The 14409-nt window shown below is 43.8% G+C and overlaps 1 protein-coding gene across 3 annotated transcripts in view; it reads right to left on the bottom strand.

Annotated features, from left to right (window-relative positions):
• NAALADL2 (N-acetylated alpha-linked acidic dipeptidase like 2) overlaps positions 1–14409 on the bottom strand; it is a 533196-nt gene that overhangs the window by 278792 nt on the left and 239995 nt on the right. For 2 of the 3 annotated variants that reach the window (XM_033959140.1, XM_033959142.1), the window contains exon 4: positions 9881–10000. The exons of the other annotated variant lie outside the window; for it this stretch is intronic. In XM_033959140.1, coding sequence (XP_033815031.1) covers positions 9881–10000 — 120 coding nt within the window. The remainder of the gene's footprint in view (positions 1–9880; positions 10001–14409) is intronic. 3 annotated transcript variants of the gene reach the window in all.

Below are 14409 nucleotides of genomic sequence, written 5' to 3'. Positions count from 1 at the left end.
ATACAATTTTTAATTTTTAATGTCTTTTACACAACAAGCTGTATTCATTTTTTACTATTTTGTATTTCACTGACTGTCCAGTTTTTCTCTTTTGTGGAAACCGCCTAGAATTCTTTTGATTAAGGCGGTATAGAAAAATAAAGTTATGTTATGTAACTGATTTAGCGCACACTAAATGCTATAATGGGCACTTTAGCATTTAGCATGCGCTAATCTCTTCAACACCACCTAAGCTCTCCCCCCCTACTAATTATAATCCCCCTTGAAAGTCCTTCCCCTTCCTTTTCCCTTCCCCCAACGCTTAATGCTGTACACCTCTCTTACGCAGATTGTATATATCTAGCTGTAAACAGCATTGATCTCTTGTATACTGTTCATATTGTATCATCCTATATCTTAGTGTAACATCCTGTATCTTATTGTAAACATCCTGTACCTATTCACTTGTTAATATCCTGTACCTTATTGTAAACACCCCAGTACCTGCTCACTCTGTACGATCCTGTATCCTATTGTTAACACTGTACTCTCTCTAAACACGACTCTCATTGTAAACCGCTTCGAACTTAGGGTATAGCGGTATGTAAGAAATAAAATTATTATTATTATTAATCTCAATCGATTAGCGTGCACTAAATCAATTAGCACGCCTTAGTAAAAGGACCCTTAATCATATAACAAACTGTCAACTTCTATGCAATATGGCTGACTCTCATTATCATTTCCTAATATCCCATGTCATTCTTCTACATATCACTCACCCACACATGCACTAAATATATCTCCTACAAGTCTATCATTTGCTGAAATGTATCACACAACTGTGATGTTAGACAATAAACAGTGGCATAGCGAGGGTGAGAGGCAACCAGGGTGGTGGCATCCTTCCCCTGCCCTCTTCTCTGCCCTCCCCACTTCCACAAACTCCTTTCCTGCCCCCCCTCCTGCCGTGCACGCCACCTCACTTCCCCTGTACCTCTGTAATGTTCCTGGTGCGTGCAGCAAATCCCAAGCTCCTATCGTGCCAGCATCGGCTGTTCCTCTGACAACACTTCCTAGGCACGGGTCCAGGAAGTGACGTCAGAGGATGAGTCGATGCTGGCATGACAGCAGGATGGGGGTAGCTGCTCACGCCAGGAATGTTACAGAGGTACGGGGGGAAGGGAAGTTGCGTGCATGCGAGGCAGTAGGGGGTGGAGGAGGAGCAGGGCAGAAAGGAGGATGGTTGTCTGGGCCCTCACTAAGACGGTGCCCAGGGCAGACCTACCCCACTCACCCCTTTACTACTCTACTGCACCAGATGCTCCCCTGAGAAAAAAAATTATTAGCATGCATTTTGTGCATGCACTTTGGGCTTTTACCGCAAGATGCCTCAGTATATCCCATGTAGAGAACGACATGGGGCCAAATTTTTCCACATCCCCACGGGAACTCATTTTCCCATCCTGTCCTCGCAGGTTCTTTTCCTGTCCCTGCCCCGTTCCTGCAAGCTCTGTCCTTATCTGCACAAGCCTCAAACGCTTTAAAATCCTAAGTAGCAACATTCTAGAGCTCAGACTGTGATGTCATAATGCCTCATTCCACCAATGCCTAAGCTCCGTCCTCATCTGCACAAGCCTCAAACCCTTTAAAATCCTAAGTAGCAACATTCCAGAGCTCAGATTGTGATGTCATAATGCCTCATTCCACCAATGCCTAAGCTCCGCCCTCATCTGCACAAGCCTCAAACCCTTTAAAATCCTAAGTAGCAACATTCCAGAGCTCAGATTGTGATGTCATAATGCCTCATTCCACCAATGCCTAAGCTCCGTCCTCATCTGCACAAGCCTCAAACCCTTTAAAATCCTAAGTGTTCGATGCTTGTGCGGTTAAGGCAGAGCCTATAGGGATGGGGCAGGGACTGTGACAAAACTCACGGAGATGGGACGGGGAAATTGATTTCCTGCAGGGACGGGAACAAATTTGCCCCCATGTCATTCTCTAGTCCCATGGTATGCACATGCTACTGCTTACTGCAGCTTAGTAAAAAAAAAAAAAAAGTCACCAGTAAAATTATTCCTTATTTGCACCGAGCATAGAGGTGGTTTGACCTTATACTGTAGTTAAGATTCCAAGTTGATCATCATACGAGGCTAGGCAAGAAATTCTTTTTTCTTTTTTCCTACCATGGCCTTCCTCTGCATTACTAGGTGGAGATGAATGTCAGGCAAGTTAAAAAGATTTCAACCCAATGAACTGTGACCTTTCAAGTGTGAGTAAAGGAGAACACAGTGAATTATCTGCTGCATTAAAACACACTGACCTTCACTATTTCCTATTCCAAAGTCATACTAATACAGCTTACAAATGAGAAAAACATGTGAATGTTACTAATTCATTCAATTGCTCATTTCTAAAACCAGATTTTTTTTTTAACCTTTATTCATAAATGTTTCTTGTGCATTTATACATAATTGGACAAACGGTAGAAAACTTGATCGTATTTCATGCCATTTGCTACTAATATTCTCTCTCTCTCTCTCTACAAAATAAAATACTATAAGAACATAAGAAGTGCCATCTCCGGAACAAACTCTAGGTCCATCAAGTCCGGCGATCCGCACACGCAGAGGCCCCGCCAGGTGTACCCTGGCATAGTATTAGTCCCCATATCACTCTAAGCTTCTCATAAGAGATGCGCATCTGGCTTACCCTTACCTATGTCACCTTAAGCCACTCATAAGGAGATGTACATCTAACTTACCCTTAAATCCTAGAACGGTGGATTCCGCAATTACCTCCTCTGGGAGAGCATTCCAGGTGTCCACCCCTCGTTGCGTGAAGCAGAACTTCCTGATATTTGTCCTGAACCTGTCTCCCCTTAGCTTTAGTCCATGTCCTCGTGTCCTTGTCACATTGGACATTGTAAATAGTTTTTTATCCTGCTCTATTTGGTCGATTCCTTTCAGTATTTTGAAAGTCTCGATCATATCCCCTCGCAGTCTCCTCTTCTCAAGGGAGAACAATCCCAGTCTCTTAAGTCGTTCCTCATATTTCAAGTTCTCCATGCCCTTTATTAGCTTCGTTGCTCGTCTCTGCACCCCCTCGAGTACTTTTAAATCCTTCTTTAGGTATGGGGACCAATGTTGGATGCAGTATTCCAAGTGTGGTCTGACCATCGCTCTATAAAGCGGTAGTATTACTTTCTCCGATCTACTCGTGATTCCCTGCTTTATCATGCCTAGCATTCTATTCGCTTTTTTCGCTGCCAACGGCTTCAGGGTCCTATCGATGAATACGCCCAGGTCCCTTTCCTGTTCGGTTTTTCCCAGAGTTGCACCTGACATACTGTATTTGTGTTCCTTATTTTTTCTTCCTAAGTGCATGGCTTTGCCTTTTTCCACATTAAACTTCATCTGCCATTTATCTGCCCAATTTTCCAATCGGCTCAAGTCGCTCTGGAGTTCCTCGCTGTCCTTCTGCGATTTGATTGCCCGGCATAGCTTTGTGTCGTCTGCGAACTTGATGATCTCACTGGATGTTCCATCCTCCAGATATTAAATAAGATGGGCCCAAGTACCGAGCCCTGGGGCACACCGCTAGTCACCTTCTCCCAGTCTGAGAACTTCCCATTTATGCCCATTCTCTGCCTTCTGTTCTCCAGCCATTTGCCTATCCTTCTTAATATGTCTCCTTCTATTCCATGGCCTTGCAGTTTCCTGAGGAGTCTTACATGTGGAACCTTGTCGAACGCTTTCTGGAAATCCAAGTACAGTGGTGCCTCACACAACGAACTTAATTCGTTCCAGGAGCAAGTTTGTTATGCGAAAAGTTCGTTATGTGAAACGCGTTAAGCGCAGTGACTAATGACTGCCTGCAGTGCCTGCGCGGAAGGATTCAATACATCGGCAGCGATCGTGGAAGCTCGGGCGACTTCGTTGTGTGAAACGAAGTTCGTTGTATGAATCATGACATGAAGTTCGTTGTGTGCAGCGTTCGCTGTGCGAGGCGTTCGTTATGCGAGGCACCACTGTATATAATATCCACCGGTTCGCCGCTATCAATTTGTTTGTTTACTATTGTGTATTGATATAAAGGGCTCCTTTTACGAAGCCACGTTAGCGGTTTAATGCGCGTAATAGCGCGCGCTAAACTGCCGGCCGCGCTAGCCGCTACCGCCTCCTCTTGAGCAGGCGGTAGTTTTTCGGCTAGCGCGGGGGTTAGCACGCGATAAAACATCACGGTGCGATAAAGCCACTAACGCGGCTTCGTAAAAGGAGCCCAAAATGTCAAACTGACTTAGAAAAAAGTTAAAAAAAATTTTTTAAAAATAACATAATTACCATCCTACAGTAATCACTAAAAAGATACTTGTAACATTATTACAAATGATAGCATTACATCTTAACAAGTAGTTCACATTGATAATTACGCCCCTAAAATATATATAAAATTATATCATTATTTTTTTAAACAAGACTTCTTTAGTTTAGGAATTCTGTTCATCTTTTAGATGTCTGAAAACTGGCATTTAGACACCCATATTGCAGAGATGTCCAATCCTGATTTTTTAAAGCCACGATAGGAATATTTCTCCTTTCCTCCAGGACGTCTTCAGGTCATCAAGTCTCTCCTCATACATCTTGTGGCCCAAATCCCTTTTCTCTGAACTGCTTCAATCCCCTCTTTTACGAATGCATAATGCGGGTTTTAGTGCGGCGGTAACTCATAGGAATTCTATGAGCGTCAGAGCAGTTAACCGCCGCACTAAAAACCGCTCTGCGTTCATAAAAGAGGGGGCAAGTCTTTTTACATCCTTAGCGTGAAACGGCCTCCGCAATTGACTTTCCTTAATTCCTATGTCTGTGTTTTGGAGTTTATGATTTTTCCTTTCCAAAGATATTTTTTGATAAATATTTTTTTTTTTAGGAATGCAAATAAAAAGCCTTTTCAGATCAGTTTAGCATACACAATAAAACTTCCAGGGGGGCGATGCTATCAGTTGCAGGCGCACAATCTACTATAATAAAACCCTAAGCGCGCATGCGCACTCCTACTTGCGTGTTCCGTTTTCCGTGATCAGTAGGTCCCCGGCAGGTAGGAGTGCGCATGCACACTTAGGGTTCTGTTTTCCTGTAAGCACATTCGCGGACCTCAAGGTGCTGTTGTTCGGTCTGGCCTGCTACCTGCTATCTTACTGCCTTGCCGTAGTGTATTTTTAAGTTCCGGCCAGACAGCGGGAAGGAAGGGAAGGGAGGGAGGAGGATGTGTTTGTGTTTAAGGAAGCTGTTTTCCTGTAAGCACACTTGCGGACCTCAAGGTGCTGTTGTTCAGCCTGGCCTGCTCCCTTAGTACCTTGCCATAGTGTATTTTTAAGTTCAAAGACATGGCGGTGGCTCCTCTCACGATCCCCACCTGCGTCGGGGAGGGAACGCTGCTTTGGCTTCTGCACAAGGAAGTGGGGAGGGGGAGGGAAAAAAATGCTGCTGCACAGGGAAATGGAGAGGGAGGGAATGCTGTTTTGGTTTCTGCACAGGGAAGTGGGAGGGGGAGGGAAAAAATGCTGCTGCACAGGGAAATGGAGGGAGAGGGAATGCTACGGCTGCTGCACAGGGAAGTGGGGAGGGAGACAGAAAGAAAGGAAGAAAGACACAGGGGCAGGGAGAGAGACAGAAAGACAGACAAAGGGGGCCAGGGAGAGAGACAGAAAAAAAAAGACAGGGGTAGGGAGAGAGACAGAAAGAAATACAGACAGACATATATTTTAGCACCCGTTAATGTAATGGGCTTAAAGACTAGTTATGGAATAATTTGACAGGACCATTGAGGTTACTTTCCAATATCCAGAAATTTAAGAAGGTTTTGAAAACAACTTTATTTATGGAAGCTTCGAATTAAGTAGGCTGGGATGCTAATTATGCGCATTTTAGGTGAGTTTGTTTTGTTTATTTCTATGTTTTCTGATAATTATCCCCCTCTTTTACTAACGCATAGTGTGGGTTTTAGCGCTGGCAGTGGTGGTACCGGCTCAGACACTCATAGAATTCCCATGAGCATCGGAGCAGTTACCGCCGCTGCCGGCGCTATAAACCACACTACGCGTTAGGAAAGGTGGGGGTATGTTTGTACTTTGTAAACCTAAATTGCAGACTAAGGTGCGCTAACCAAATTAGCGCGCGCTAAACGCTAACGCATCCATAGACTAACATGCACGCATTAGCATTTAGCACGTGCTAAATCGATTAGCGCACCTTAGTAAAAGAGGGCCTATATAAATAAGCGATAAACAATACTTCTAATTTTGTAAACCGCCCAGTCCTGCTTCTTCAGACTGGATATTAAATATTAAAAATGAACGCTAATTGATTCTACAACACTTCAAGGATATATTTGAAAATTCACTTTACTTTAGATTGTCAACCATAGCAAATTCCATAAATGTCTGCAGTTACTATATTCTGTGGGCAGATTGAAATTAACGCACTTACAGGATTTGAAGAACATTTCAGTCAATTGTTTGAGTGCCGCAATGGAGGACTTCAGGGGCCTGCGTGTTGGCGATCACTGCCCTACCATCACCTATTGTGTCAACTAATGATTACACTAAAGCTCTTTTCCTTAAGCACACTTATGATCGAGAATCTTGTTGATTACCGTTATAGCCTTCGATATTTCTTTATACATTGCCAGACTCCTGAGGCAGACCTTTTTGGCCAAAACACAGTGGTGTCGAGTCTCAATCCTCTATAATAAAGCCCTAAGCGCGCATGCGCACTTAGGAGGCCATGATCCCTGCCGCCGTGATGTGTGCCTCCGTGCCAAATTCCATTTGAGGCGTATGGGGTGACTTGCAGTGCGTGGGGTGGCTTGCGGCATGTGCAGCTTGGGGCGGGTGCAGTGAATTCAGTGGCAGTTTGTGTCAGCAACGACTGCGAGGTGTCCCATGCTGGTAAGTGGAGGAGGAGAGGGAAAGGGGGCTGCTTTGGGGGGGAAGGGTGTGCTGGGTTGCAGACAGCAATCATGCTTTGCTCGGGGGGGGGGGGAATAGAAGGGGGCCATGGAGAAACAGGGAGGCATAGCGCAACAGAGAAATACAGGCAGGCAGGCAGGGGGCCAGGGAGAGAGACAGACAGAAAGAAAGACAGACAGGGGGCCAGGGAGAGACACAGACAGCAAGAATGACAGTCAGACAGGGGCCAGAGAGACAGACAGAAAGACAGACAGACAGACAGCGGCCAAGGAGAGAGAGACAAAGAAAAAAAGACAGACAAACAGCGGCCAGTGAGAGAGAAACAAAGAAAAACAGACAGACAGACAGCGGCCAAGGAGAGAGAGAAAAAGAAAAAAAAAACCAAACCCCAGACAGACAGCAGCCAAGGAGAGAGAGAGAAAGAAAAAAACAAACAAACAGGCAGACAGAAAGCGGCCAAAGAGAGAGAGAGACAAAGAAAAAAGACAGCCAGCCAGAGTCAGGGACAGGGATAGACACAGAAAGAAAGAAAGACAGATAGACATATATTCTAGCACCCGTTAATGTAACGGGCTTAAACACTAGTAAAGAAAATAAAGAAATTGAGCACCTAAGGTCACCTTCACTGTTTTCTTTGCGTTTCTATAGTCGCCTGCTACGACTGACTCAGTTTCAAATGAAATTTCTTCTATTCTTCAGGGATCTAATATTAATTTGAGCTGTTTCATGATGTAGCAGAGAAGGAAGGGATATTTTATGGCCTAGAAACCCATTCATTCTGTTCACTGAAAATTGGTGTAAAGTAAGAGCACGACCAGAGGGGAGTTGTTTGACGATTCCATCCTACGTCTTAGCAGAAACATTCAATCATCTTTTTTCTTCTTCATAAGATTTTGAGGCTTCCAATACAAGTTACTGCATCAATGATCTCACTTCCAAGACTTAACATTGTCTGGATTAACATTCCATTCGCCATTGTTTAACATTTCAATGCATTATTGCTTAACTTTCCATACACTAACATATCTTTTCATACATCATTGATACTATCATAACAGTGGACAGCCTTCAGAAATGAAAATGGCTACTATCCTGCTGCTTAATCCAATTTCTTATAAATGATATATATTTTTTTATAATAAAAGCATGGAAAGATTTTGAAAAGATGCAGCACAAGCCCTTTGTTCGGGCCAATTTTCAACAGAAGATACATAGCCAGTTAAGAGGGCTTCCAATAGGGTTACCATATTTTGAAAAAGAAAACCTCGAAAATATAACCCCGCACTGTTCTGCCTACAGCTCCTCCCCCATTGCCCCAGGTACATTAGATAGATTGTGAGCGCACCAGGACAGACAGGGGAAAATGCTTGAGCACTTGAGTAAATTCATTGTAAACTGTTTTGAGCTCCCCTAGGAGAACGGTATAGAACAGACATGGGCAACTCCGGTCCTCGAGGGCCTTAATCCAATCGGGTTTTCAGGATTTCCCCAATGAATATGCAGGAGATCTATTTGCATGCACTGCTTTCAATGCATATTCATTGGGGGGAAATCCTGAAAACCCGATTGGCTTCCGGCCCTTGAGGACCGGAGTTGCCCATGTCTGGTATAGAACATTGAAGAAATAGCGTGAAAAGCTTCAGACATAGACGTTGGTTAGAGAATCGGGGTGGTTCAGTGTCTGTTAGGACAGATGCAATTTTGTATAGGACGCTCGCGGGTGATACTCAAAAGCCGTTTAGGCGGCTGCTGAGACTGAGCGTCCTGTACAGAATCAGGCCTTCTAAGTCTGCAAATTAAAAAAAATTAAAAAAAAAAAAAAAAAATTAAATTGAATCAGGTTGGGCAGACTGGATGGACCATCCGGGTCTTTATCTGCCGTCATCTACTATGTTACTATGTTACTATGTATGTTACTATGTTACTATGTTACTATGTTACTATGTATGTTACTATGTTACTATGCTACTATGTTACTATGTTACTATGTTAAATGAGCGAAGAACCCAGTATCTCCATTTCTTCTTTTATATACACAGAGAAATTCATAAATCCTGTGAGAACAGCGGCTTCTGGTTAACATAATAGTACCAGACATCGCTGCATATTTTCTAGCTAAGCAATGTGCAGCGGCCTCCAAGAAAGCAAACAGAATGCTGGGTATTATTAAGAAGGGCATTACGACCAGGAAGAAGGAAGTCATCATGCCGCTGTATCGTGCGATGGTGCGTCCGCATCTGGAGTACTGTGTCCAGTATTGGCCACCGTACCTCGAGAAGGACAGGGCGATACTTGAAAGGGTCCAGAGAAGAGCGACGAAAATGATAACAGGTATGGAAAACCTTTCATACGCAGACAGGCTGGGAAGGCTGGGGCTCTTCTCCCTTGAAAAGAGGAGGCTCAGAGGAGACATGATAGAGACTTTCGAGATCATGAAGGGCATAGAGAGGGTGGAAAGGGGCAGGTTCTTCAGATTATTGGGAACCACAAGCACCAGGGGGCACTCAGAGAAGCTGAAAGGGGACAATTTTAGAACCAATGCTAGGAAGTTCTTCTTTACGCAGAGGGTGGTGGACACCTGGAATGCGCTTCCGGAGGTTGTGATAGGACAGAGTACACTACGGGGGTTCAAGGAAGGTTTGGATAAATTCCTGAACGATAGGGGGATTGAAGGATACAAATAGGGGTAAAGATAGGTTTTAGACAGAGTATAGATAGAAGGATAAAAGGGATTAGAGAAGGATCACATTACAGGTCAGGGGCCTGATGGGCCGCCGCGGGTGCGAACTGCTGGGCACGATGGACCTCGTGTCTGACCTAGCAGAGGCAACTTCTTATGTTTTTAAGCATGTTAATTGTCAATTTGTGTGCTAGTATATTTTGAAACAAATTATACAAATGAACCTTTGATGCGCCAATCTTCTAACTTACCTTGTAGATTAATGGCAAAAAGCCCAGTTTCATTAATGCAATTTTGTTGGTCACATTTGCAATTGTTTGCGCCTTCTTTAAATCATCCACAGTTCCATACTTCACGTCAATGACCTCAGTCTAAAAACAAAGAAATAAAAATCTTTTTAGAACTATACCTTCATAGGTATATTCTATATATGTTATGCTAATCAGGTTTTCTATTCCGCCTTTACCTATTCAGTTCAAGATTGGATTATTACAAGAGATTGGGCCAGTTACCCAATGGACAGTTCAACATGGACATTTCATAGAGTACAGCTATTGATACAGTTAGATGCACCAAGTTACCTTAACAACCGTCTATACCGCAACCTCACACACAGAACAAGGACAACTCAAAGCCTATTCATACACCCACCACTCAATGGTACTCGATGCAAGAAACTTTACGACAACCTTCTAGCGACACAGGTTGCGAAAATTGACCCAACCGTCTCCAAACTGCTGACCAAAACAACAGACATCAAACTTTTCCGAAAAGAAATCAAAACTCTTCTATTCAAAAAACACCTTCCATCATTCTAACCTACACGCACACGCATACCCCTTCATAAACACCACCCCTACAGTATCCCCTAGCCAAATTCTTCAAACCTTCGCCAAAATCATACTCAGAAACCTAAAAATACAACCTCCACCCGGGATCAGAATATTGCTTCCCCTATCACTATGTAAACAACCTCCATCTGTAACCAGAATATTCCGTCCCTCAACGTTATGTAATAATCTTCCTAATTTGTATGTATTGCTATTGTTATGTAAACTTGTTAGGTATATGTTATATATCTGATATGTAAACTCCCTGGAAATGTCCAGTTTTCACCCAATTTTGTAATCCACTTAGAACCGCAAAGCACAGGCGGAATAGAAATCTCTAATGTAATGTAATAGTTACAAATACATAGTATGTCCCAGGAGTTGTATTAGGCAGTTTAGAAATGGGCTTTTACAATTACCATTTCAGTTATTTCAGGATTGGCATCCTGTCCTAGTATAGAAATGCTTTCTGAAGCCGAGATAGTGGTCACAAGATCGTAGTGTAAGCAGTAGTTGGTTCCAGCACTTTGCTAATTGATATTGGATGCATAAGGTAAATTGTCTGATAGACTTTATTTTATTGCATGCTAGGAGTTTTAAGTGGTAAAGATTCCTGGTGGAATATCTGTTGGAGGTGACCTTGGAGAGGGTGAACAACCTGTCTTTATCTACTAAGTCTATTCCCTTCATTATCTTGAATGTTTCAATTATGTCCCTTCTCAGTCTCCTCTTTTCAAGGGAGAAGAGGCCTAGTTTCTCTAATCTTTCACTGTATGGCAGCTCCTCCAATCCCTTAACCATCTTAGTCGCTCTTCTCTGGACCCTTTAGAGTAGTACCGTGTCCTTCTTCATGTACGATGGCCAGTGCCGGATGCAGTACTCCAGGTGATACCTGGATACTGGCCAGTTTCAGGGCTGGATAAAGTTCTTAAAACCTTTTTGCTGTCTCGGTATGACCACTAGCTCTGTCCAGATGTTGTGGAGGCAGTTAGGGTACGTTTGTAGCAGCTGTATCAAGTGGTGCCACTGAATATACTTTTTTGCACTCTCTAAAATTGAAAGGGGATAGATTCGGTACGAATGCAAGGAAGTTCTTCTTCGCCCAGAGAGTGGTGGAAAACTGGAACGTTCTTCCGGAGACTGTCATAGGGGAAAACACCTTCCAGAGATTCAAGACAAAGTTAGACAAGTTCCTGCTGAACCGGAACGTACGCAGGTAGGGCTAGTCTCAGTTAGGGCGCTGGTCTTTGACCAGAGGGCCGCTGCGTGAGCGGACTGCTGGGCACGATGGACCACAGGTCTGACCCTGCAGCGGCAATTCTTATGTTCTTATCTCTCACTATACGGCAATTCCTCCAGCCCCTTAACCATTTTAGTCGCTCTATTTAATATTTTAAAGAGAAACATATAACACAATACAGATATGTGTACATAGATTATATTTAGTTGAATTGGCCAAACTCCTTAGGAGGTGTGCAACTAATATACTTAGCTGCAATACCAAACTTAGGGCTCCTTTTACAAAGGTGCGCTAGCGTTTTGAGCGCATGCACTGGATTAGCGTACGCTATAGTGCGCACTACCCAAAAAACTACTTCCTGCTCAAGAGGAGGCGATAGTGGTTAGCGCGAGCGGCATTTTAGCGCACGCTATTCCACGCATTAAGGCCCTAATGCACCTTTGTAAAAGGAGCCCTTAGTATTATATGTGAATATACGTAGGACGATTGCTTTGGTATAAACATATGCATATAAGTAGGATGATCAATGTTCCAGTAACATAAATGGGATGATTGATTATGGCATAATTATGCCGGTTCTTAATAACAATGTATTGTAACACTGTATAGAGCCCTTGTACAGAGCCCATGTATTGTATCACCTCACAGAAGATCTTTGTAACTCTGTACTGTAACTCATCTATTGTAACACCTTTACAGAAGCTCATGAAACCCGCTCCGAATTGACTCCCCAGTCAATAGTAGTGGCATAGACGCTCACAATAAGCAACAAACAGTAAACGATGATATTAAAGTCTTTGAGGTTTGTGCAGATGAGGACGGAGCTTAGGCATTGGTGGAATGAGGCATTATGACATCACAATCTGAGCTCTAGAATGTTGCTGCTTATGATTTTAAAGGGTTCGAGGCTTGTGCAGATGAGGACGGAGCTTAGGCATTGGTGGAATGAGGCATTATGACATCACCATCTGAGCTCTAGAATGTGGCTACTTATGATTTTAAAGGGTTTGAGGTTTGTGCAGATGAGGACAGAGCTTAGGCATTGGTGGAATGAGGCATTATGACATCACAATCTGAGCTCTAGAATGTTGCTACTTATGATTTTAAAGTGTTTGAGGCTTGTGCAGATGAGGACGGAGCTTAGGCATTGGTGGAATGAGGCATTATGACATCACAATCTGAGCTCTAGATTGTTGCTACTTAGGATTTCAAAGTGTAAGAAGGATGATTGATTATGCCGGTCTTTGTAACACTGCTACAGAAGCCCCTTTAACTCTGTATAGAGCCCATGTACTAGAAGCTCATGCATTGTATCACCTTTTACAGAAGCTCATGCAAACTGCTCTGAATTGACTCCCCAGTCATTAGTAGCGGTACGGATGCTCACAATAAAAAGACCTGGTATATATAAAAAATATTTTCTCTCATCTCATACACAATCGTCCACTTCATATATGGCTGTACAAGTACTGCACAGCAACTTTGAAATATTCTTCCTCGCCATCTGTTCTTCTTTTCAACATATTTTCCTGTCCCTTCTGCCTAACTCCCACATCTCTTCAGTTCCTTTATTTTTCCTCCCCCTCCATTCTGTTCGTATATCCCCCCTCCCTCTCGTATCTGCTCAGCAGTAAAACATGGCAAATGCTGAAGTGCTCTATGCTTTAAACTTAATTTCTAGAACATTTAAATCTTGCAGTCATTCTGAAATTGTAGTTCACAGGTAAGAGTGCACATGTATTTGCATACATGCATGGTTTTCTTAAATACAGCATGTTGTATAATAATCCTATATAATAAAACGCTAGCCGCGCATGCGCACTCAGACCTGCGTGATCTGTAATCCCTGATCCGTAGGTCCGTGGCCAGAGTGCGTATGCGGCGGCTACACAAAGCGGGAGAAACAGACTCAGGATGGGAGGATGCGCCGCAGCAAAGTGCTGCAAAGGTACTGCAGGGGAAGAGACACATAGAAGACACATAGACACATATCGCTTCTACACAAACCTCCCTCCAGCGTTGGCAGCCGCAGCACGCTAAACAGGCTGCTTCGCGACTTTCTCCTGCAGTTGAGTCCCTCTGCTGCGTCACTAATGATGTCATCAATGATGCAACAGATAGACTCAACGGCAGAAGAAAGCCGCAAACCAGCCTGTTTAGCATGCTGCGGCTGCCAACGCTGGAGGGAGGTTTGCTATTAAAGTCATCTCGCCGGGAGGGTCGCAAAGTCAGCGGGGGTTGGGCTGGGAGGGGAGAGAACCGTCTGCCTCGGGTGCTTCAGGCAGCAGCAGCGTTTACAATTCGTTGCTGTTGCGGCTTCAGGCCTTCCTCTCTGGCGGGTCCTGCCTACTTCATGAACACAGGACCCGCCAGAGAGGAATACCTGAAGCCAGCAACAGCAATTAATTGTGAATGCTGCTGTTGCCTGATGAAGTAGTTGAAGGAGGAAAGTGAGCACAGGGGAGAGTGGCTTGGAGGGAAGAACAGATGGCAGGGCATGGAGGGAAGGAGGAAGGTATGCCAGACCAAGGGAAAAGGAAAGAGGAGATGGAGAGAGGCCATATGGGACAGAGAGAGAGGGGGCGCACACTGGATGGAAAGAGAAGAGAGGGCAGTGAATGGAAGGGGCAACATAGAGGGTGAACAGTATTCTAGCACCCGTTAATGTAACAGGCTTAATGACTAGTAATAATAATAATAATTTTATTTT

Source organism: Geotrypetes seraphini, chromosome 9 (assembly GCF_902459505.1).
Source record: "Geotrypetes seraphini chromosome 9, aGeoSer1.1, whole genome shotgun sequence".
NCBI lineage: Eukaryota > Metazoa > Chordata > Amphibia > Gymnophiona > Dermophiidae > Geotrypetes > Geotrypetes seraphini.
This window is presented reverse-complemented; position numbering and strand designations above follow the sequence as displayed.